Genomic DNA, 26501 nt, shown 5'->3' on the forward strand with positions numbered 1-26501 from the left:
CTTGGGCAGCACACGTCACCGAAAGGGACGGTGACCGGTGGTCGAGATTAATGATGAAGTAGCAGCTGATGCCACAGAGATGGAGTCACGGAATTAACTCATTGTGCCACATGCTAGGTAGATTGTTCCATTGCAGTACCGTGAGAGATGGTGATGGCTTGGGGAGGCTTTCATCCAGCAGTGGAATGATCACAGCGGATGATGATAATCTATTAATATCTAGCCTGGCGTGGTTTTCAAAAGTGTCACTCGAGTGGACGCATGCTGTACCCTCCACTTGCGCCAGAGATCATCGTAACTTGTCCATAGTCGAGTTCGCTGGCGGAACCTCGACAATTCTTTAGTAGGCATGAGGTTGAGACAACAGAGAAAGAACACTGAATCTTCTGTGATGCCCTGAATTTTTTGGCCGCCCAAATATTACACCCATAAATTTACCAACCTTGTGTGCTATTTCACGTTCAAGCCGTGCGTGCGTATAGATTGTTGCACCTAAATCATAGTTTTTTTGAGGGCGACTATTTGATCAATTAGTAAAAAGCCATGGTATATTCCAAGATGTTCAGATGCCACCATATGCGCGTACGTGAAATATTTAAGATGCGCGTCCGCAAATAAACAGAATTTTAAAACATGTTTATATATGCACTTAGAGGATAATAGATAAATCAAAACACGCGTGTCTCCATCTGCCGCTGTACCATACGGTGCGGTATTATAAAGTAATTTGCCGTTGCGTGCCAACACTGTGCAGGTATCTGGTTGGTTTTTTTGTTGTTGCTACGAATAGTTTTCTAAACAGGCAACAGAAATGTGTGCTGTTGGGGTACACGGTGCTGTTGCGTACCTAGGACAGCTATTGGAGGCGGAATAGAATAACTCAGACGGACGGACGAGAGCGCAAGAAAGAGTGCGTTTTGGAAAGCTGAACCTTGATTGGGGAAAAGTAACATCACCAATGCGCCTACAGAAGAATGCATTGAATCTGTGTATTCCCTGCTGTGTTTATACACATGGTAATCGGTGAAGGATATGGATTTATAGAACATATGCAGGTTAATGTCATCGTGTTACATCGCAGGATTGTGAGAGATGCCCGTGGCTTTGGAGGAAGCCGTCATCCAGCAGTTGATTGTTCAAGGCTGACGATGAAGACACGGTGGGATTGATCCCACCTATTGACAAGTTTACGCTCACTGCGTGACTCAGTGGCTCGGCAATAGCGGCGTCACAGGAAGGACGTACACAGTGGTCCGCTATTTGTTGAGGAGCGAGACACTCGGGGGCTTGTTAACCCAACGGCTTTGTCTGCGTCACCACTCAGCAGCTATTTCTTCTTCCGTATTATTGCACGTTTAATAAATGTAAGCTTCCGCGGGGATTTGCTTTTAAACAATGTTAGGGCGGAATTCTAGATTTGAAGCTTTCGTGACTGCAAGGATTCAAACTCTTGGGTTTTTTTCGGTAAAGTCACATAGGTAAAAAATAAAAATAAAATTAATAAAAGTTAAATAAAAATCACGACGTTTGGGAGGCAATGCAAGCTTCCGTCTTCAGGTGGAACCGTCACAGCACGATTGCTGTATCAAGTAAAGAGGAAAAAACCTAAGAGTATAATGTTAGGGCGAACGACAGTTGAGCAGCATAATGGGTTTGGAGTGGTCATTGGTAGGTTGTCCAGATCTCTGCCCCAAAACGCACGGATCGATAGCATTACGCAAGAGCTCAGCGAGTTATAATTGCGCGTGGTATTAAATTCGGTTTGAATTTGCAAGGAAAGAGTCTTCGTGGGCGATGCTTGAGCAGAACAATTGTTTCGCGCGGGTCGTTTGCAGGTAATACAAATCTCTGCTCCAAAAGACAAAAGTGATGTATTGCGCAGGAGCTCGGATTATTTTAATTGTTTTGTTTTTCACGTCAGATGCTTTTATTTACGTTTAATTGCACGCGGTAAGATCTGCCACTTCAGGGCACTTTGTATTCTTTTGTTTCGGCGCAATTCCAGAGCGAAAGAAAAAAACGAAATAGATGATGTTATTAATTTACTAATGATTTTTGTAGAGGTATAGCTGGAATGAACATGCAAACATTTTACACTCTGACCAGATAACACTATCTGTACGTGTTCATGGAATAAGCCTCATCATAATTGGAAGTAATTAATTTTTTGTAATTCTTTAAAAATCGTAAAACCACAATAGTCCAATTTTGAGTTCTAATTTCATTAATTTGAAGGAACTCAAAGTTTGTGTAATGTATAAGGTGCCGCAAACGATGATGGATGTGTGCTTTATTAGGGTTTTTCAAAACGCAATTGAAAAGAAATCGCAGAGAAACAATTCCAGAGCTCGCGTGTAGATTTTTTTTATTTTCACACTGGAGGACATTTTCTTAGTTCACTTCACAGTTTAGCAGTTTCCCATTTGGGCGTTGATTTGCACAATAAAAGTAATGTTGACAGGACCTCGTCCTTGGACATCACATTTTCTGGATCGGGGTTGTCACCTTTTTTTTGTGCGCAGGTAATAATGCCCCCCCCCCCCCACGTGTCTTTGTCTCGTTGCTGAAGGGATGAGTGCTTTTTGGAATGCATTTGCTAAAAGGGGTTTTAGCTTCGCAGTGGCCAGAGGGCAATGCGGGACTGAATGGCCCGGTGATGGCATTGTTTTCTGACTTCTTTTTTTGGAGAGCAGGCCATGCCTTTGATAAGCAATGCCCACCAGCTCGCTCCTTTATTCCGATCTTTGCCAGCAACCTCCCGGCAAGACGGCCAAGGGGGGGGGGGGGGGGGCACCCTCGTGTGAGCCCTGGAAAGGGGAGCACGTTGCCATGGCAGCCCTAGGCCCCGTTTTGAAAGCGTCGTTTCGCAAGCCCCCCCCCCCTTCCCAGCCACCGCCGCCACCGCCACCCTGTCACTGTTCAATCCGGGCGAGGAGGTGTCGCAGCGGAGGGCGACCTGAGTAGCGCCGATTAAATAAATTAATAAACAATCTCCCATCTAATCAACTCAATTAGCATCGGAGAGCTGGCAGGGAAAGAGAGATTGGAAAGTCTGTGGGGGTGAAAAAGAGAGAGCGAGAGAGTGAGTGTGTGTGGGGGGGAAAAAGAGAAAAAAAAAGCCTCCACCACCTCGCCACTTCACCGACGGGATAAGCGCTTTGGCGCGGACTCAGGTGGCCACATTTGCATCTTGTCAGGAAATTTTATCAGGCGTCCCGGTACACCCCAGGGCCCCGCGCGCCCGTGCAGATGGCGAAAGCAAACTCGCGAAATGGCTCCGGGGAAGCGGCGCCCGTCTGATTGGCAGATCCCCGCGCTCGCCACCGCCGTCAAGGTTTTGGAACAATTTGAGGACACCTAAAGGCTGCCCAGCTCCGCTGTGTGTCGCGGTGGAGGTGGTGGGGGGGGGGGGTTAATGGGGAGCGGAGGGGGGGGGTCCGCGCAGTATGGCTCGTGTCCAGAAGAATGACAGAACTTTATTTTAACAGCGCGGCGGTTGATGTGCACCAGCGTTTCTTCTGATTCCCTGCCTTTATTCGCTCTTGATTATGGGGTTAGGGATAATTTCCCCCCACCTTTAATTGTGCGCTGGCCAGATTTCCTTTCGTTTTAGCTGCCTGCGTCTTGGCTCTGTAATTGTAGGGATTGAAAGGAATATGCAGGACAATGTATTTTCGATAATGTTATGCCGGTATATATACCACGTCTTCCCAGAAGTAAAAAGTTTGCTCTGTATTTTGTTGGATTTTTTTCGCAGCGTTTTAAATAACGCCTCGTTAAGAAAGTGGCATGTTTATACAGATTAGCTTTTTTATACGTCAATACTGCAGCTGGAGTTTTCTTTTCGAGATTATTTATCAGCAAGACATAATCAATATGTAGAAATAAAAAATAATGCAATAATACATTCCATTTTGATATTAAATGCATATACCATATCATAATTGCCCAATAGTGTAATTAAAAACATCAGCATGCGCTGGATGTGAGCACGGTAATTTTTTGTCCCCGCTCATAACGCTCATAAAAAATTACTGAAAATATGGAATTGTGATTATATTTGTGGAAATAGAATCCCATTAAGTGCAGGTGCACATGTGCATCCACCGAGGTGATGGGTGACGACGCCACCTCACGTGGTGCAGGGTGCTCGTTGGGTCGTTGTATCGCAGCTTTGTGAGAGGTGGCGATGCTGGTGGCTTTGGGAGGAGGCCTTCATCCAGCGGTGGATTGATCATGGCTGATGATGAAGTACAATTGTGGAAAATTATGGGTTATACATAAGTAAGCGTATTCTCATCTCTCTGCACGAAAAAAAATGTAAGAATTATTCTAGAAGTACTGTAGCTTATTTCAATGAATGCTGCTGGATAAAATGAGTCCGGAAGACCGATTTGCCGATGAGATAAATAAAATAAAAATTACGTTGAGGGTCTCGTCTGGAGCGTAACGCAGGTTACCTCGTCACACTTCCCGCGAGCACAGTCGGCAATTAAGACTTGCGAAGTTCATTTCATCGCAAGAGTTATATTTACCTTGTTTCTTCCTCGCACCCAAAATTGCACCAAGAAGCAGGTAAAGAGTGTCCAAATGTATCGTCATCCCCGCTGGGTCTTCTTAACGCAGCCGCAGCGCACGCACACGGAGTGGCCGCGCAGAGCACGCGTGTGCACGCGCGCCGCCAATGCGCCCCTCGCCTGCAAACTCGTCGTTTCTCGCATCCCGCGCATGGCGAGGCGTGTGGCCGACGGGGTGAGCGCGAAGGTTTACTCTTTTAGCGTTCTGCCCAACGTGTTCGGTACGACTTTTCGCCTTTTTTCTCCACACGCCGGAAAGGGAACTCCTTAATGCGCGACGTTTTGCTGTACATACTGGTGTGGAACGTCGGACATCGTGCTGAAGCGCACGCGGTACAAAGCGAAACCTTGTCAGAGAGCTACACAGCAGCACAACCAGGACAACTTACTGAGCTGTTTACACTATGAGACCTCTTTTACCAGTGGCAAAATATAGTGATAGGTTTTTTTTTTGTACCAGTTGAAAGGGTAAAAACCTATCACTTTACTGAGCTCTTTCTTCTGTCTTTCTGTACGGCATTTCAAATTCAGCAGAACGAATTTATCACCGCGTGTGTTGAGTTTGGAGAAGCCATTCGATGGCGTGTCTCGGTGTCTTTGCCGCCCTCAAATTCCAGTTCCTCCTTTTCGCGGGCTGATCCGTGCCGCGCGATTTCTCGCCTGGGGCTGGTTAATTCACGCAAGTGTCAGACCCTCCCGCACCTCTGCGCTGTGACCCTGCTGCCACTGCTGCTGCTGCTACTGCCGCTGGAGAAGTTCTCCCTCGGCCACCTCACGTCTAGCAACTCGCACGGACGGTCCTCACCGTGGCTGGCGAGACGGAGCTGGGTGGACTCTCAGGTCAAAACGCCCCATGGGATGTGGCAGGTGCTCTTGGACAGAATCTGTTAGCACCGCCACGATGCATATTCTGTTGCGGGCTTTCTGGGCTGTGCTCTGCCGACTGCTTCTCGACTTAGAGCCCATGGGCCAGAGTAGGAATTAATACCACCTCAGGTATCAAAACTTTTGTCGTATTGATTCATTTGAATGGCGAATAACAGTGATTTATTTGATAACCCACTAATTTCAAATAGTTACCAGATAATTTGTAGTTTTCTTGTCTTTCCCCTGCACCTTGTTGTCCTTCCCCCGTACCTCCGATTAGCACGGTTGGCTACATATGGTGTGCAAGAAGTTCAACATACATACATTGGGCCACGTAAGAAAATAAAAATTGCTGAAGTGATACTACCTTTGGGTGATATCGACAATTGAAATATCTGGTCTGGGCTCATGGACTCTTAGTCACGAAGTCACATTTTTGCAAAGCGATAGACTCCAACACTCTGGCGTTATTCACACTCAGTGGTGTAGCTTTTGAGTGTTCACGCGGTGCAATTGCACCAGGGCTCTAAAGACCAGAAAAGCCCCGGTGCCCGATTACAAAAAGGAAGGAAATTGGAAAAGTCAAACAGCGGACCTCATTTCACTCCCTGTACCAGGACCCACATCCGCAATGATACGCCAGAGGAGATCTGCCTTCCTGCCCCTCTTTCTCCACTCGTTCCTGTCCTGGGCCATCATCTTAGATTATTTCGATTATTTGGCTGCTATAAATTTTCACATGATAAGCCACTTCGTTGAGATGTCATTTGTGGACAGGTCACTCACTGAGCGAAGAAGCACTTCGCTCAGTGGGCTTAACCTGGTAAAATAAAATAGTTAAGTTTTACCTGTATATTTTTTTGTGCTTTGCTTACATTTCCTATACTTTGCACTCCTATCATCGTTTTGTATTGTTTGTTGTTGTAACCGTCTGGCCCGCCCCAATTGTACATCTATGAAAACTAGCTTTATATCTCATCAGATTCATGAACAAATATTCTGATTTTGATCTTCACGTCCACTCCACAGTCCTTTATATACCCTGACTCACCACCACGAAGCACCATCGTCTAGGCCTGCCACTCACTCTCCCGAGTGGTGCTCTCACATTTAATCACCTTGCTTCTTCCAGTGTTGTTGTCCTCTCTTCTGATTGCAAATGACGCCCTGGCCATCTGAGTAGACTTCCTTTCAGCTTGTTTCAAATGGGGTACCACTCTCACGAAATAATAGTCGCCTGGCTGGAACGCGCAAGAGTATAAGGTTATTGATTTTCTCCCTGTACCTCTTCAGCACTTACTGTGGGTTTTTACTGAAATCTGTCCAGAGCTTCTGTTTGGCCAGCAACAAAGGAGAGAGGCTCCACATGCCAAACATTATCTCTAGGAGTAAACACAGTTTCCTGCCTCTATTTGTCTCGGTGATGCCATTGATTTGCCCCTCTTCAACTGAGTAAGGCTTCGTAAAGAGGCGATGGAGTGGCGGGTTGGGGGACTGGGGAGACTGCCTGGACTCACGGCTGCAAAACGCGCATATTTGTTGGCCAGACGTTCGTACAAAAATGAAATCGATTTGCAGGTAGACATGTCAGAGAAGCGTGGAGAGATGCATGCTTGGGATTAGGTGAGGAGACAGCAAGAGGAACGCATGGATTAGAGGAATGCGTACGGAATTCAACCGTGCTCTTAAGAAACGTGAGCCTGCGCAGGTCACATCTTGGACGATGGTCAGGAATAGTGACAGAGTGGCGGTGTGAAGTATGGACCCCAACTAAGAGTACGCACACCGAGGAGATGGATTGATGAAATCAGCTCACGTGCCGGTGCGAGGTGGATTGATGGATGAATGGCGACGTCTTCATCCAGCAATGGATTGATAATTATGGCTGACGATGATGATGATGATGACGTAAAAAGAAATTGCAGTCGCGCATTCGCCGGTTGTTGCAGATGTCCACGGTTCGAACTAGCCCTGGTGATTACTGCGGGTGGTTTGTTTACCATCGAAACAATACGCACCGTCTGCTTCACAGAGGACATTAAAGATCCCGTTATGTAATTCGTAAAAGTAGGCCATTGTGTGCTGGCTCCATAGTCCATATTTGCCAAAATCTGAACAATCACCTGCAAATTACTCGCTTTAGAACATACAGCGCAATCATTGGGGCCTGCCAAAATTTGGCAGGCCGCCAAAAAAGTCACGAGACTTGGTGAGGACTTTTCCCTGAGTAAATAAGCACCACAGCAATCGTCAAGGTCCTCTGTGCTTCTTCTCCGTGGGTTCACGTGGCACGTGTAACCCATGTTACCCCGACACCCGCGCGCCGATCGGTGCGCGCGAACGAAACCGCACGCTCGTGCGCCTGGCGGGAGGCGGAACGCATGGCCCACGCTCTCAATTAATTCGGGCCCACATTCTGTGGGCAGGTGTCGCGCGCGTGGGGGTACGCGCCCAACCGAAATGTCGCGTGAGCGCTACACGTGCGACCCACCGCCGCCGTGTGACAGCTCACCGGGCGTTATGCGGCGAGGCCATGGGCGGGGTAGACCGGTGGAGTGGCCCGGTGGTTTACCGAGACCCGCGCCGAAATGCTCGCTGGCGTAATGAAGCGCGCGCGATCACAGGTAGTGAGCGTTGCGCGCCCCGCCGTTTTCGCGACCTGAACGAGCAAGCCCACGCGGTCCCTTTAAAAGCCGATACCCACTGTACGCGGTGTAGCGCGGTGCCCAATAAGTATTAATTGAGGGATTTTTAATTTTTTTATTTCTCTATGGGAACAAGTATTTTTTTTTACTAATAGACAGATTTCATGCCGCCACTGTGTAATTGTCTTGTTTATGTCATGTGCCGTTCAGCTCAAAGGTTCGATTCATTTAGAACATTGCTAAATGTAAGGGTCAGCTGCCTATGGAAAAATAAACAGAATAGTGCTTCAAGTCAACTAATTAGGTTTTCAAAGTCAATAAATAAAATAGGACCTTTAAAACAAAGATGCTTATTAACATTTAGCATGCATTATTATTATGCAAAAATAAAACAATTCTCAAAGCTTTACGAGCCTCATAGAGAAGATTAATTATGGGAAAATACATTTGACGCACTTTGAACTGTAGGCTTATAACGAGCTAATCAAAATGAAATAGACTGTGACTGAATTAATGCACAAATTGTCACTTTGAAAGTTGGCGAAAATGTTATTCATTGTCAAATTATTTTTGCTCAGCTGACTTTTTCGCCACATTTCTTATGAAGCCTTTGTCGAATGCAGATGTATTTCCATGATTAATAGGGCCTATGCGAGCGTTAGACAGAGCACAACCCACATGGCTTTTAAAAAATAGATTTTTTTCCCCTCGCAGAGCACTGCGTTTTAGCAGAAAAAAGTGCTGTTGTATTGTGTGCTTACAATGAAAAAGTAAAAAAAAAATTGTAAGTATATTATTTGAACATTCAAGCTATTTTTTCGGCTTAAATAAATTTAGATTTAGTTTTTTCAATTGCACGTACATTACAAGCGGTATTTAATTTTTACCCTGGTCGTTGTCAGTACATGCCTTTCACTGAAAAACCCGCAATAAGGCACCTTGCGTGGTGGCCATGAGTCTGGTAATGAGTCATCCCCATTGCGGCCCAATGGACTGTCAGAATTCTGGGGTCGTGAGATCGAGGGACACACGGGAGAGGGTAGAGAGCGACTTTGCGGCATGTGTCAGGGCCGATGTGGGCAAACATGGGTGGTGGGTGGTCATGAAACCGAGTCCCATGGCAATTTCAGGAGGGCAGCAGAGCCCGTTGCCAGTTAGTGAAAGTGGCAGTCAGGGCAGCAGCAGTGAGTCCCCTCCAATCTGTGAAAAAAGGGCTGTGTAGCTCATCGGATTCCTCCAGTATAAATAAATATTCTGATTCCTGGCAAGACCGGGGTCCATCACAAGTGGCGATTGCTCTCGTGCCTACGCGCGTTTCAGTTGGAGAAGCGAGCATGTGTCGTTTTTTGTTCTTTTTCTTTTACAAATGCTTTTACGTCGTACTGCGAATCTTGGCGCAGAATTATTGGCCGCTCCGTAGTTGTTTATCCGATAAACTTGAAAAAGTGTGTTATTCGTGGCAGGTGATAATGCGCGCCGATGCTCCAAAGTTACGTGTCGGCGCTTTAAAATAACCGTTCGCTGACGAGCAACCGAATCATATTACGTGTGTGTGTGTGTGGTATGTGTGCCGAGCTGGACAAGGCCGTCCGCAGCAGACGCTCGGCGATCGCCAAGGAACGTATCAAATGTGTTCTGAAAATACTCGCTGCCATTCTAAAACGAGAGGGTCGCATCCGATAGCGCTGTGTCAAATTTTGCTGCCACCGAGGTAACTGTGCTGAGTCGTGCCTTGACTTCTGTGCCGGTCAACGCGCGCCCTCCGTAATATTACGCAAGGCGCGGGGGGTGGGGGGGGGGTCGCGGCCGATGCCTCTGTGGCATTTTAAAGTTTCAATGTGCCGTGAAGAACGCCATCGCACGTTTACTTTGGTGTCAAGTACACTTGGGAGGTCGTTATGATGATGGGGGCGAGGAGATGTGTTCTTTGTATAACCGACATATGATAGAGTTGGAATTTATCCAAATTAAGTGTAGAACAACATCTTTATGTGGTTTTTATTTCAGCAGTCGTTGGTGACCAGGCTGAAACCATCAACTCCCTACATTTAAGAACCAACTTTAATCCAAGGCCGTTGCCTGGATTCGAACCTAGGATCTCAGTGGTGCCGGCTCAAGGATCTGCAACAATGTAATTTGCTGAGCTCATCATCTCTTTGGTGGGGTGGGGGGGGGTCAATAAAATAAGTACTACTTCGTGGGCAAGTCAATAGTGGTTGTCCTCTGCATAGACTCACTCCCACCATAGGAATGTCGAATTTCCACAACTGGCTCAGGGCTGTAAACAAGGGGATGAGCACCGCTTTATTGCTCATACGAGCAGAGGAATCACTTTTGACTGTGAGATGCTTTAGCCCCCAATTAATGATCGAGGTGGGTGGAACCGTATGCGGCGCACACATCGGTTTCCTGGATTTGCCTGCTGGACGAGATGGATGAGATAAAACAACAAAAAAGTGAAATGTACAGGAAAGTAAATAATGCATACTATGAATACCAAGGACAATTTTCAAGAACAGATTTTTGTAAAGAAATATTGATAATGGATTTTTGTTGTGACCACCGCGAGCCTCACTGATGCAGCATCTGTGTCATGGTTCAGTCGGGAGTGCTTGCTTCCTTTATTAAGCTACAAAAACCCCGGCAGATGAAAGGCGCTGATTTTGTCGTAGGCACTGAAAGCATCTCGCCCAGACCTCCGGCTTATTGAGCACAGTGTCTTTGATGTGACAAATTCATCCCCCTGCCTCCCTCCCTCCCTCCCCAAAAAAAGTCTTCATTTTCTCTGACCTTTTTGCAGACCGCCCAAAAAATTCGACGGTGTAAGTTCGCGAATATTGAAATGTTACCGATCTGCTCGAAATGACGCGCGGTCGTCACGAGTTACCCTTGAGGGTGCTTCCGCCGCCGAGGATTCACTCGGATGGGTTTTCATCTCCCCCCGGTGAAGTGCCGGCGTTTACCGTCTCGGTGGCCACGCGCTTTGTCAAAAATGCATGAAAGCTGAGATGGGCGACGGGAGATGAGTTGGGCAGACTTTTTGATCAGGAGCTCCCTCGGGCGTTGTAAGAGACTTGATAAAGTGTCCCGGCTGTAACTCTGACTAACAGGTAATTCTCTTTGCGGGTCTTCTACTGCCGTGGTAAAATGCTTGCACACTCTTGTCACTCAGCTCCAAGAGTCTGTGTCACATTTCATTCATTGATTCAATCACTGATATGAAGGGTTGTGTGTTAGGTTTGAGCGGCTTGCTAATTTCAAAGGAGCGGAGGGAACAGCGTGCGTACTGAATCGTGACACGGGACCATCCCCGGGACTGGACTGTGAGATGTGCAGCCCAGGAAGACATCTCGCATTAGAGACGTCAAACCATTGTGCCTTCGCTCATTACGCACAGGCGCGCTGCGTGTGTGTGTGTGCCATTGAACCTGGATGCAAATTATAAAGTGAAGGCCATTTGAGTAAAGTGTTCGCGAGAAGCTTCAGCTCATTAGCCACCTAGTTTTAAAAAAACTTCATCCGGCTGGATGAGCATTATTGATGCCACGTTTGGATCTCTGTGAAGTTTAGCCCTTTCTCTCTTTAATGGTGGCCACTTAAAACACAAGATCACTGTCGATAAGAGCCGGGAGGGGGGCCTTCGATTCCTGCCTCAGCTGCCGGCTTTGATGTCACAAGGAGCCGCGAATTGGTAATGATGCTCGCCTAATAGATTATGCCAATAAAATTAGAGCCTAAAACAGTGATGTTGCCGACAAAGCAAAGCAGTGTTGTTTTTTTCACCTCTCTCTTCAAGTCGCACGCTCGTTTCATTATTCCCCCCCCCCCCCCCCCCCCCCCCGCTTGGGGTTTGTGTGTTTAATCACTGCTATCGCCTGCGTGCCACTCGTGTTGAACCTTGTGTAAACGTCTTAATTGTTTGCACACTCCCCTACGAACAACTCGTGGATGTTTTACGGTTGGCAATCCGGCCCGACGTGTGCTGTCGCGTATTTGCTGCACATCCAGGAGCCATCCTGTCTGCTTCGCAATGTTCACCGTCTTCGTTTCGTAGCTTGAGCAGGATCGCTGAAGTGGATGCTGTGCGCGACTCACAGCGGGGCCTTGGACTGACCGTGTCCAGTGGCCTAGCTTGGTTGGCATGGTTGCCTATGTATGGTGCGATAGAAGTTCAACATACGTACATACATGGGCCTCGGTGTAAGGAATTAAAATGGAGCCTCCTGTCCCAATTTTATTCCCTTTTTGTAGCCTGGTAGATGAATGTTGTGAAAATTATATTCTAATGTTACATTTATGCTTAATGGAGATATTTTTTTCTTCCAAATTTCAATTGAAATTACAACTTTGTATTGTGACAATGTGTTGCTGTGGGGGAGGTGAGTTCCTGACTGTGTCCTGGTATTCTGTTTGGCCATGATCGAGTGCAGTTTTGCTGTCTTGCAGCACCGTTATAATCATATACGGCAAGCATGAGAAATGTAAGAAATATAAATGTGTAGCTCTCCGATGTGTGTTCCGGGCTCCTTAACTCCATTCTTAACGACCTCCGACCGAGCACGTGGAGCGAAACGTCGGAGAGATACGAAGCAGCATAACCGCGAAAATGTTCCCGCTAGTAGGTCAAAACAAATAAAATACTTGCACGTGATTGTAATGCAATTTCTCTTTGCAGAATTGTATGCAGATAGACACTGGCAACGGGTTAATCTTGCCCTCGTTGTTTCAGCTATTTGCAAAATAAGAGAAGCAAAAGTGAAAAAAAATCCTGCTATCCCTGCCGAGAGGAGATGGTAAGCCGCCGCCGTCGTATCGATTCTGAAAACCAAACCAAACAGGGCTCCTCGCGGCGCTGGGAGATTAAGTAGGCCACGCAGCTTGATGCGTTGCTCTCTGTAGGGATCAATCAGGCACTTGTAAGCCAGTCCTTCTGTAAACATTAGTAGACAGTTTATGTACCGACATCCGGAGAGTTTTTCCCGTGCCCCAGCCCAGCACCGTGTCCCCCACGAGGGGCTGCGGTTTTTGCGGTGCCGTGCCACGCTGGCTGCCCTCGGCCGTTCCGCCATACCGCACACCGCAGAAAGAGAGAAAGAGGCCCAGGATAAATTAGGCCCTAATCGTGACCGCCCACTCGGGCTCAGCGTCCTAGCAGGGCTTATTTTGGTCCGCCCAGCGGCCACGCTGGTTAATACCACGCGGATGTATTGACTTTAAATGCTATGTGACGTCAAAGTTCCCACGGCGTCCAACGTTGAACTGGCCTCGTGTGCGCGCCGGTATCATGGTCAATTTGTCCAAATTTGATCAATTACTCGCAAATTACTTAATTCGGGTAAACCCACATTGCAACATCGCCACCTACTGGCAGGCTAAATCCACCTGCGAGTCGATGCCACGTACACGTTGTGCCACACAGGGACAGCTGTCACTGGAGGTCTCCCTAGTTTAGACTACAGGAGGGCATTGGAGCGGTTGAGATGTGAGGGTGTTTGGTTGAATTAATCAGGACTCATTTTAGATGTGTTTCTATTTCCACACGTAGCCAATGCTTCCATTGGTTACCTGTCCTTTTGGGAGACAGCGCCTCCTTGTCTGCTGCTGCTGACTGTCTGGAGATCCCTTCCTCTGGGTGTATGCAGCTCCTGATTCTCTTGGCTAATTTTATTTCATGTTATACTATCCCTCCCTCCACTCCCTAAATATAGTATATTTTATTTCCGAACAGAATATTAATAAAATAATGCAGCAGTTTAAAGTTCTAAATACATAGCTGCTACCCATTAAATCAGCGCTTGACAAAATGTTCTGTGTTATATTTAATTATCTCTCTTTTAACTTACAGCGTTTGCGTTGTAAAGTGTTATAGATTACAGGGCAACAATGATTAGTTGACATACGGCAGACATAACTTGAGTGAATTTCAGCCGAAGAACATTTGTTTAAGCAGCCTTTATTTTGCCCTGACAGTGCAGCAAATTACACAAACGCCGCAACGAAAACACAAAACGCAATGCCAGCGTTGTGGCAAATTGATGTCGCGATAATCGGCAGGTTGTCTTAGAAATTGGCATCGTATCGTGTCGAATGATATCGCGGCAACCGGAGTGACGGCTGCCTCCGCCGCCCTCACCTGGAGTTGCAGACAGGCGCCCCGACGTTTGTGCCGGTGTCCCGTGAGTGACAGGCATTTACGTTGCCCTAATTGCTTGTGACGGGCGGCCCTGTCTTTGTCTTTCCATACGAGTGCCGTGGCCTTTTCCCAGAGCGGGCCATGCGTTACGTTCATAACAAATTCTCACGGTTCATACTCTTAGGTTTTTTCGGTAAAGTCACGTAGGTAAAAAAATAAAATTAATGAAAGTAAAATAAAAATCACGACGTTTCGGAGGCAACACAAGCTTCCATCTTCAGGTGGAACTGTCACAGCCAGATTTGCTGTATCAAGTGATTTGCTGTATCAAGTGATTTGCTGTATCAAGTGATACAGCAAATCTGGCTGTGACGGTCCCAACCTGATGACGGAGACTTGTGTTGCCTCCGAAACGTCGTGAATTTTTATTTTACTTTTATAAGTTGTAATAATTGTATTTTTTTACCTACGTGACTTTACCAAAAAAACCTAAGAGTGTGAATCCTTGCAGTCACGAAAGCTTCAAATGTAGATATTATCATGGTGCCTGTCTTGCACGTGTGCGATAGATGCGGTCTTTTAAAATTTGCGACTGTCTGCCGTGTAAATGGGGAGAGAGAACAAAAAAATACCACGCCGCCGTTTGGGCAAATGATGATCGTCGTACCTTGAACATACGTGTCATCGTCTCGTGGACAATTATTTCGTGGCAGCCCGGGTAAGGAAACGCCTCCGCTTGGTGGCGTGACCCCGAGATGGGCTGCTGTCTGGTCCGTGTCTCACAGCTCGGAGGGTCGCTCGCACCGCGGCCGTCACAGTGGGTGGCGTTCGGCAGCAGTGTCGGCGCTCGGCATCAGTAAAACTAAGCAAAGGTTCGGATGATACTCTTTTTTCGGTAAAGTCACGTAGGTAAAAAAAAATTAAAATTAATTAAAATAAAATGATAAAAATCACGACGTTTCGGAGGAAACACAAGTCTCCGTCATCAGGTGGGACCGTCACAGCCAGATTTGCTGTATCACTTGATACAGCAAATCACTTGATACAGCAAATCACTTGATACAGCAAATCTGGCTGTGACGGTCCCACCTGATGACGGAGACTTGTGTTGCCTCCGAAACGTCGTGATTTTTATTATTTTATTAATTTTAATTTCATTTTTTACCTAAGTGACTTTACCGAAAAAACTAAGAGTATAAATCCTTGCAGTCACGAAAGCTTCAAATCTAGAATTAAAGGTTCGGATGCCCAAGCGGATAATGAGGGGACCCGGGTTCACTCAGTAAATAGGGCGTGCGCCCAATGTCACCTCGAACTTGGATCCCATTAAGCGTAACAATGCTCGTCATTCTAAAAGCACTCTTAAAATTAACCTGAACTCTAATTGAAGTATTTCCTTCATTATTCATAATCAACGTTTTTGGGTTTAGATCGCGTTATTTATAAATGTGTCATAACCCTCCACCACCCGACACGGCCAATCAGTAAAAAAGTGTCACGTTGACAAAAGACAAATAGTTCACTGCTTTAGCCCACCGGTTTGTTGAAGCGTGAAACCACAACATTTACACGCTTCAACACACCGGTGGGCTAAAGCAGTGAACTATTTGTCTTTTGTCAACGTGACACTTTTTACTGATTGGCCGTGTCGGGTGGTGGAGGGTTATGACACATTTATAAATAACGCGATCTAAACCCAAAAACGTTGATTATGAATAATATTGGTCGCGAAAGCCTACGTGTTAAATTTCCTTCATTATTTAACGCAGCTGTGATTGTCCAGCCAACTATCGTATTATCGCAGTTTTTTTTTCCGCTTTGTTTTGTGGTTAAGGGTTGGGGGTGCATCTTATGATCCGGTAGCTGTGTGTGTGTGTGTGATGGGATTCGTACAACTTTATTAACACCGGGCAAGACTGTGTGGTGCGTCCCTACCTTTCCGGGAGTGTCTTTCAATCCGCAGGCTGGGGTAATATTTGTGGCGACGTGGTGCATGTCAAAATTAATGCTGCTTAGAGCCCCCGGTGGGGCTGCTGGCATCACCACGTCTTGGCTGAGCAGATGGACGAGGGCCAACGGGGATGCGGGGAGATGGGTGGGGGGCGATTATTTGGTGGTGTGAAGGCCTCATTAAGATGTATTTGAGAAAAACGGAATAGCATTGAGCGCCGATGAGGGATGACCTTGAAAAGAGAATGCTTTCGTGAGAGCAAACTGTAAAGAGTAGATTAAGGATCAATCTCTTCTGTGTTGCCTGTGATTGATTTTTGTTAAACCTCCTTTCATTCTGCCTGTCTCCTTCTTATACACACACACGCGCGCGCGCGCCCGAACACTCGCACGCGTGCACACAAAGTGTACTTTTATTGTGTATATTTCGGCTTGTGCCTTACTTCGCTATCATTATCTATTACCCTGTTGTCACGACTCTGCGTGGCGATTGAAGATGCATACTTGGCGCGATGTGACTTACAGCCAAATTGTATTTATTGTAAAGGCACAAAACACCTCGGGGTGCTGGCAACGGTGATTTCACGACCGCAGTGTGCCGTTGAGATGAAGCGAATTCAAACTTGCATTCAACAAAAGCTCACGTCTACTCTTGTCCCCGAAGCAAGACTTCACGACACTTAGAAACCATTACAAAATTGAAATTGGGCGGTGGTCACGTAATGCTAAGTCGTGAGAGAGAGAGAGGGCTAATGCAAACATTTTATATCTTCAAGTTGTCCTTTTTTGTCCCCACGAGTGTGATCTCTGAAACGCATTCCATTATAGAATGTGCCACGAGCAGGAGGGGGAAAAAAATCTGAGGGAAACATTAGCATAACCACATTATTGCATTATTAAATCAAAACGTTACCCTATTACAGCGATCTGTGAACGTTGTCAAATAACCATTATCGCTGGCTGTCACGTTTAGTGGCGTCTGAAAAATTACCCCCTCTCTCCTCCCCCCGCAGTCTACCGACTTGCGGCGCTCGTCGCAAATTCACGTTTAAAAAAAAAAAAAAATTACGCAAAAAAATAAACCGTTTTTAAACAGCAGAGGCGAATTTGCGTCAGTATGACCCCGCGTGTGCCAGCCAAACCCGCTACGTCGCTGCCCGCCAAATCCCTCAGCCGATTGGCGTGGAAACTAAACACCTTGTCCGACGGGAGGTGTCTCGCTCGGGTGGTGGTTCGGAGCGTTCCGCTCAAGGCGATTGTCCGTGCGCGGTAGATTCTGCCTCTAAAAGCCGTTGACAGAGCAATCTGCTCTGAAGCCACGTTTAGCTTGCCGGCGACGCGGGCCGCAGCTGGTGTCATGCGTCTCCACGATCTGGGAATGCTGTCTTCTGCCAAGTAAAGTTTGTAAACAAGCCGCCTCCTGCCAAGGACTGATTGTTTGGAAGGACAGTAGCGGTGGTAGCGGCAGCTTTGATCAGTGATCGTAGGTTATCGCTGAATACAGAGGACGTCCGCAGAGGAGATGGAGCGATGCAATCGGCTCGGGTCCAGGTGCTGGATGGATTTGTTGTGTCACAAGACCGTGGGAGACCTAATCTAATATAATTTTATATTCATAGAGCGCCTTTGCTGGCGACAGGGGAGGCCTTCATCCAGTAGCAGATAGATCATAGCTGACGATGACAATACTTATCTTTGCTGGGAATATACTGTAATGTAATTCCCTGTCTGCAGCAGCCTGTGTGTTAAGACCAAAACAACTTCATATTATAATAATCTACTGGGATTGCTTTCTTATCCAATGACATATTATGACTAAAAAATGAATCAGTATTCTCTAATCCTTGTCACCTCGAATAATAACGTGTGGTAGGTTTTTATAATTGTTGTGATCCTGAAGATTGCGGTCCTTTTTCGCCTCGTTTTCTTTCGTCCAGTATGTGTTGTTTCTCATTTATTCCGTCTCGTTTGTAGAGTTTTGTTTTTACCAATCAAATCTGTAGATGACGAGAAAACTCGTCATAACAGCGGAAAAGCTGTGTCGATTCACAATGTAATTATGTGAACAATTTAATTTAGTTTTTTTGTCTTTAAAATGCAAAACGCTGTTTAGCAACTGTTCATCATCCATGATGAATCCACTGCTGGAAGAAGGCCTCCCCCTATTGTTATTTGACCAGGTAAGGCCCACTGAGCTATTTTGCTTTTTTTCATAAGGAACCTGTCCACAAATTATAGCTCAACGAAAGTGGCTTATCACGTGGAAATGTATCGCAACCAAATACTCAACGCATGTTTCTAAATGATGAAGGTAAAAAACCGGAGGTACCCGGAGAAAAATCCACGTTACCACAGTGGAGAGAGACATTCGAACTCCAAATATACAACAGGCGTCGTGGTCGGGATCGAACCCACGACCTCCTGCATACCAGGCGAGGGAGTTAACATCTCGTCACCGCGACACGCACGTTGACGCGGAGCGCTACGTTCGGGTGTACGAGTCGTCTCGTTGATACGTGTAATTGGCTTCGTTGCAGACGACGCGGCATTAGTGCATGCGCTCGCGCGCGGGGCTTAGTTTGTAGCGCGCTTGTTATGCAGGAGGCAGCGGGGCGTCGCTCACAGCCCAGCTGTGCACGTGTAACGCTGTTTGCGAGTTGTCACCCGTGCCTTCCCGCGCGCCCGCTCCGTGGCTCGCTGTCATTCTCGCCTCCGCCGTGTCCTGCCCCGCGCACTGCGGGGTTTTCGTAATTAAGCTATCGCAAGCGTCAATTCCTGCGCTACGGAAAGTTATGAAGTTTTGCCGGGATCGGCGCTCTCAGCCTTTATCGTCGAGGCACAGGTGTTGAGGAAGTTGAATCATTAAAACCCTGGGAAACCTGTCGATTGTTTGCATCCAATTGTCACGCGCGCGTGCGTGTTTTTTCACAGTTGCCGCAACGTTGCGTTGTAGTCATTTATTTCATACGAAGGGTGTTTAATTTGGAAACGTGACGCTTTGTCGCACGGCCTGGATTATTGCAAGAAGCCCAAATTTTAAGTGGAGGAGTTAGCTTCGCAACTGAGCACCCCACTGCTGGATGAAGGCCTCCCCATGCTGTGTCGGTCTTGGGGGGGCTGTTTGACCATACCTCACCGACTTGTTCAGCGTGGGTTCATGAACGAGGGCAGCCAAGACTATTTCAGATACCACTCGTCACTGATGTTCGCTCTGGCCGGGAATCAAACCGAATTCGTCGGGTTCGTAGCGCAGTGCGCCGAACGCTTATGCCACCGTTGCTGTATATTCAGAGTTATTATACGTGCCGTTAATTCGTGTCCCCGTGGCTTCCCGAGCCTAAGGCTTAGGCCACACAACACAACACGAGCTGGCCGCTGGTATTGTCATACACATCCGTCCGCCGCGGGGCTTACTAATCACCTTAGGCTTTCTTTTAGTTTTATCTTGTTAGGCTGCTTGGGATTAGACGTGACCTTCAATCATCCCGTAGCCTTGGAGTTACGCCCAGCAGGGCGTCTCTTAATACCTGTTCATTATCGCTTACCTTTGCACTGAGCAATCACCTTTGGTTCAGTGGTTACGTCCTCAAAGGTGAGTGCGGCTAGACTTGAGTGCTGACACCAGTTTTGGGATATTTTTCTCGACAGTCATCAGCGACCTGGGGTGAGGCCTTCGAACTCGCAGCTCCCGGGAATGCTTCTAAGCTGGGAATAAATAAAAAAGAAAGAAATAAAAGCGAAACGATTGTCCGCTCGCCAGCGGTCTCAAACTCTCAACGCAAAGGCTGCTTGCGCTCACTGCACATGCAGCAGCGTCGACAGAGGCCTTCACAAAGAAGCGGAATCTCTTAAAACTGCCATGCGGAAGGTGCGAAGCAGCGAGCAAAGACACCATTGTAATAGGTTTTTACCCTTTCAACTGGTACAAAAACTGACACCTTTATACAAGGCATCATGTTTGCAATAACCACAACACAAGCAGTCAAAATGCAAACAAAAAGAAGCAACTCTGATAATGATAATGATATGCACTGTCCTTGAAGTTGATTGGTCTACACCCGAGACAGCTTTTCTTAGAGCCTAGTCTCCATTGGTGTTAGACCAGATGACGCCAAAGGGCGTACAACTCAAAGACAGCGCACTATCAGAGTATTGAGAGCTCGGGGTAAGCATTTACACTATGAGACATCTCCTTTACAAGTGGAAAAATATAGTAATATGTTTTTACCCTTTCAACTAGTACAAACATGATCCCTTGTATAAAGGTATCAGTTTTTGTACCAGTTGAAAGGTTAAAAACCTATTACTATATTTTGCCACTGGTAAAGGAGATGTCTCATAGTGTAAAGACGCCATTGTTGTGTTGCTTTTAATGCGACGTTTTTTTTTTAAAATGGCGCCCCGTGGAAGGTTCGAAGCACCTGGGCGATCCGGCCAGCTGGCAGGACCCGGAGAAGCTTTGCCTGAGAGTCAACGGCGCCGGTCTTGTTGATAATTCCGGCGAGTGTCACAATCGCAAATGCCTGGGTTAAGGGGGGATGCTTTGCGGCGTTTCCCATTACCTGCTGTCCTTGGCTACGTCACGAGCCGGTGCAGTCCATTGTGCGTGTTCCCTTGGCTTGCGTGACACTCGGACGCGCGTCCCGGTTTTCGCGCGGAGGTGTTGACGCCGAGGTCTGGACATTTCTCGTGCGCTCGGGACTCGATTTCCCCCCCCCCGAAAAAAAGACAAAAAGGGTCCGTTGGCAACGCAGAGGCCGCGCGGAGGACGATTCGCAAGGTTGTGATTGTGCGCACCTTAAACAATGCCCCTTGAATGTTTCAGCATCCCCTTTCCTGGCAGTTTGTTTTGCCGATCGATATTTTGCACTTACGAGATGGTTTCGTAACTTTGCCCGGGATTTGTGCTCTCAAAAGCTTAACGTTATTGCCCCTCCGGCTGAAGTCGTTTAGAATAACAATTGTAATTACAGATTTACCCAGAAAAGCCACACTGAGTCCAAACAATATGTTTTCAGGAGGGTCCTGCATTGGGATGTTTGGCCAAACACCACTTACACTGCGTATATTTAGATATTTTTGTTTTGCTATGCCAGCCAACCTGAGAACCCCAAGGAAATCCACGTAGCACAGGAGAACGTACAAACGTCCACACAGAAAGGCAGCCGAGTTGCGAATCAAACCCATACGCTTCTTGTTGTTAGGCACCAGTGGCTCCCAGTGCCAAGCAGCCGCCGTTCTGCTTCGCTCAGGGTTGAAAAAATGAAAGAATTTCCAAATCGCATTATTTGTCGATGTCATGAACAAACTTGAGATTGCCTTTCCTTCTTGAGATCTACAGACATTGTGTTCACTGCCATTGTAATGATGAGTAGCACTCCCAAGAGGACGTCAATTGTTGAGATGGAGCGATGGAATTGGCTCGTTAGAAGGAGCTAAATGGATCGTTACACGGCAAAACCACGAGAGATGGTGATGGCATGGGGGAGGCCTTCATCCAGCAGTGGGTAGTTTAGGGCTGATGATCATGATAATGAACGTGCATGCAAGTACATTGCGAGCTCAGGTGGATGTTTTTACAGAAAAATGTTCGTTCATTTCAACTAGCTGAGACTTTTTTTTCTTCCAAAGGGTACATGGGTAACAAAGCAGCCATCATGATCCAGATTTGTAAAAATGCATTGAATAGCAGCGGTTGTTGGCAGCAGGGTGCAGTATCCAATCATTACATTTCTTTTTTTATAGAGTTAGAAATCAAACTGATACACATGTCTATTCTGTTGTGAGAATAGGGATAATGATTTGCATTTATTGCGCACTTAATTGCTCCAGCATCTCGGATCACCTTACATTGCCTCTCAATCACTCCAATGCCCAACTGTCACTTACATTTAGCCTAGGGGACCACCTGATGGCAGCTGTCCGTTTGGGGTACAAGGTGACGCAGCACCGGCCTGCAAACTGGGCATTAGTCTTGTCACTAAGGGGCATTGTTGCTTTTTTGGTTTTTCCCTAGCGGTACATTTGCAAATTATTTTTCGAATTTGACAATATACATATATGTGTGTAAACAATGCGACCATTCTCCTTCTGCAGGTGGGAAATGCAGGAAGACGCGACGCTGGATGAGGAGGAGAGAGTCATGGTGGAGCACCTGAGAAACGTCTACCTCGACACCGCAGAGGCCAGGGGGTTCCACACTTAAAACTCGCTCGCTCTCTCACTCGCCAAACGAAACGTCCAGACGAGGTCCAACAGCTCCCTCTTTCTCCCTCTCTCTCTCTCCCTCACCGTTTGCTGCCGGTGCAGCCCGCCACATTGTTGCATTTTCCATTGTATTTTTTTCCCCGACAGTCGAAACCAAAGCCTTCCTTGTCGGCAAGCCTTCGATGCCCGGCAGCTGTGGCACAAATCGCACCGAGGGCCGCGGTTGGAGTGGCGTGGCGCTAAGCCGCAGGTCGCCGCCGTTGCTGGCACGATCGCGGAGCGGCGTTGGGCGATGCGCGGACCCGGCCGGCAGCGTTAACACTTGGACCCCAGCATGGCCCGCTCGTGAAATCAGATAAAAGAAAGAAGAAAAAAATATCCAAGCCAAAGAACGCGTGGGGGGAGGGGGGGCAGGCGCGAAAATAACAACGTCCGTTAACGAGTGCCCCCCATCTGAACAGGAGCGAATGTTGAGTACCAGTTGTAGCTTTTGCAAGCCTGCGCAATGATGATAACAATAATGATGATGATGTTGTCTCAGCCACGATAGATTCACGTAAAGCTCAGCATTATATTACTTCCGTTTGCCCCACCCCACCGCCCCCCCAATGCACAGTGAAGCTCCTGCGGGAAGCAAGCACGCACGCTTGCGGGGATGATCAAAGGGTACGAGGGATGCGAGAGGCGGGGGAGTGAGTTTGCTGCGAAAGTTCCGTGGAGAAGTCGAGTGCGTGTGTCAGTCCACCGCGCGCGTGCCTGTTGGCCGCTGGCCTCCGGCGAATGGAGGCGATCGGATTGACAGCTGTTGGGAGTAATTGAGAGCGATGACATCACCCGCGTAACTCATCCACGCGGTGCTCGTCTGTTGAACCTGTGATAGGCCAAGAGCGAACGTGAGACTGGCGTCTTTATTTTTTTTATTTTTATTTCGTTTTCCCCTCGCCGTTGCCCGGACTCGTAACAGGGTCAGCAATTAAGTTGTCATAATTATACCCGGCTACTTGTTCAATCTTATTTTTTTAAACTCCGGTTTAAGTGAAATGCATTTGTCGTAAGATGTCGAAGTACCCTGTTTTTTGTTGATCCATTTGATAATAATTCTATATCAACCTGCCACTGCCACCACCTTCAAACTCCAGTCACGTATTTATTTTTCCTTAGGGTCCCATGGGGATTTTTACACGGGGTTCAACATTGTACATGTTGTTTTGCGCGAGGGTTTTAAACGGAGCTCCTAAAGGCACCGCGCTTGTTAATAGTGAAGATGCAGCCCTACAATTGCCGGCCCACGTCGCTGCTGGTGGAAGGGCCTCCACTAGAGGGAGCTTTTGAGAGGTATCTTGGCCTATGATTCTATGTTGGCCAGACGTCTTCGAAGAGGAGGGAGTTACCCACACTTTTCCCCACCACACGCAACCTGTTTTTACTGCTCTGTACCCATACTGTATATATATATACACATATTAAGACGAAACTAAATTACTTTTTTTTATTTTGCCAGGTAAGGCCCACTGAGCTATATAGGTCTTTTTCAGAAGCGACCTGGCCACAAATGACAGCTCAATGAACTGGCTCATCGTGTGGACATTTATAGCAGCCAAATAAATGGGGAGAGAAAAATCGGCGGACACGTAGAAAAACCCACGCAACCGCGGGGAGAACATGCAGACTCCAAATATACAAACGTCGGGGTCGCGATCGAACCCACAACCTCCTGTATACCAGGTGAGGTAGTGAACATCTCGCCACTACGCTGCCCCTTAGTAGTGGGTGGACAGAGGTGGTGGGTGGGGGTTTAAGACACTTGCACGACGGTTTCAGAATCATATTCTTTTTTGTACATACTGGAAGAATCCAATGAGCTGTAATGCTCTGAATTTCAGTTGCAATGTGCTGACCCCACAGAAGCCGTCAGTCTATTGTTACGGGCTGGGTTCTCCGTTTCTCCAGGGGGGGGCGGAGCTAATATCATTCCGGGCTGTGATTGGGTGGCATCGTTCCAGTAGGGCGGTGCTAAGTGACATGCGGCGTGACGTGTACAATGTACGGGCACGTCTCTACTTACGAACATGTTAGGTTCCAGAGATATGTTCGTAAGTCGGTTTGTTCGTCACTAACTTTACTCCTGTCGATTCCAAACATGTTGTACGGCATGTACAATAAATACGGGGAATGGCTTTAAAAGGTGTATCATCTCTTGTATATGTAAATGCCTCTGGGTTTTCATGTGCTGCAGATGTAGATGCCACTGGTTCTTCACGTGGCATCTACATGACATACTTGACAGGTTGTTCATAAATCTGAAAGTTCGTAATTCAAGTGTTCGTAAGTAAGGGAGTCTCTGTAATCGGAGTGGCTCTGCCTGAGCTCGCAGGCGGTTTGCGTGCCTGGCTCGAGAGAGATATGCGGAGGGTACTCTGTGGAGTATTAAGAATTGTGTTTGGTAAATGTTAAAAACTCATTGCGACTAAAGTATCCCGATGACTTGCGATACATGTAATGTACTATATTCTTTGTTTTTTTCGATAAAGTCACGTAGGTAAAAAAAATAAATTAAAATAAATTAAATCACGACGTTTCGGAGGCAACACAAGCTTCCGTCTTCAGGTGGCACCGTCACAGCAAAATTACTGTATCAAACTTCAAATCTAGAATTAATGTACAATATGTTTAGAATTTTAGGACATTTACACGAAGAAAAAAGTATACATTTTAATTTACAGATTACATCTTAGCTTCGATGTACTATCTCTTGTTATTAAATCAATTCCAAACTAAAATACGTGCAGAAAGTGTAATTGGCTCATAGTGAGTAATAGGCCATTGTGCCACGCATTCCATATTTACAATAGTTTGTAACCAGATTGCAACAAAATAAAGCTTTGCATGAAGAGCTCAAGTCACTCAGGTATACGATACGACAATGACAATTGTCATTGGGCTGTCACCTTGTGACAGTCTAATCTTGCGCATGATGACAGCGATGTTCAGGAGCTAGATACCAATGTCAAGGTCTGCAAGCCACTACGAAAGGGCTCAGGATAGAGTTCGTGTGGTTTTGCTCTTTCTCCTCCGTTGAAGGTGCGCGCACTACAGCGGGTTTACAACATTGTCCATAGTTTGGGTTGTATGGCCACACTCGCACTACTGTGGCTTGGCTATACACCGAGTGAAATAAAGGACCCTGATACTGAGTGCTTGTGTGTGTCTGTGGTGTGACTGTGCCCCGAGGATGGGCCCTCCCAACGTGTCTTGCTTGTCACGTGGCATCACCACGTGGCGTGTGTAATGTGCACGGCCTTGTTTTGGACCACCAGCTCACGAGAGCCAAAGTCGTGGCTATTTGTGTTCCAGTTGTCTCAATGTGTGTTTCCTCAGCTGCTGTCTAAAGTGAAAATAGCCACAATTTTGACCCGTTTGAGTCACGGTCTATTGCAACGCTATCATGTTATTTGTACCATTATGCGCACAATATGGTGATGTCACGCGACATGCAATCCATGCTAGGAAGACCAATTCTATCTTTTCAGTGGTGCTTCTTCCTGTCTATAAAGCACATTGTGTGCCTTTTCTGCCTGACGGGTTTCTCACCATTTGAAAGCGTTGCATCCGGTTTTCCTCGCAAGCCAGGTTGACAACATCGTTCGGGACGCACTGTCGGCCGACGCTGGACACCTGCAGATGCTTTGCTGCGGGTTTAAGGATTTTAAAGCCACGATGAACGGAAGCACACGCGGAGGACGGCGATGTCGGGCGTGATAGAGCAGAATTGCTCTCCCCTCCCTCCCCCCAACGTGGGATCGCGAGGGCCCACAAGGTGACCTGTGGCAAAAATCGCTCGACTCCCCGACGGAGGACCCTCGTCCTAATTGTGCCGCCACTCATTTGCCGATTTAAACGTCAACTTTTTGAGCGTCGCGCTTTCAACCCGCCGCGCAAACGACGCTCATGAGTCATGAGGCAGGGCCTCCTGTGCGTGGCCCACTGGGCCTGGAGTCCCACCGGCACGCCCGCCCGCAGAATGAACCCCCCCTTCTCCGAGGCCAGAGATGGAGGTTCTATTTGCTTATTTTTTTTCAAAAGCCTTCCCAGCGAAACCGCTCCGCAACCCCTTGTAACCCA

At 47.2% G+C, this 26501-nt stretch overlaps 1 protein-coding gene across 1 annotated transcript in view; it reads left to right on the top strand.

Moving 5' to 3' along the window:
* KIAA0825 (KIAA0825 ortholog) overlaps window positions 1–25573 on the top strand; it is a 70188-nt gene extending 44615 nt beyond the window's left edge. Inside the window, 1 exon segment of the mRNA XM_061570608.1 lies at window positions 22269–25573. Within this exon segment, the coding sequence (XP_061426592.1) occupies window positions 22269–22377 (109 nt within the window). The 3' untranslated portion in view covers window positions 22378–25573.
* Window positions 25574–26501: the final 928 nt, after the last annotated feature.

Source organism: Lethenteron reissneri, chromosome 46 (assembly GCF_015708825.2).
Source record: "Lethenteron reissneri isolate LAM-NWPU_2019-01 chromosome 46, ASM1570882v1, whole genome shotgun sequence".
In the NCBI taxonomy this organism is placed as follows: Eukaryota; Metazoa; Chordata; class Hyperoartia; order Petromyzontiformes; family Petromyzontidae; genus Lethenteron; species Lethenteron reissneri.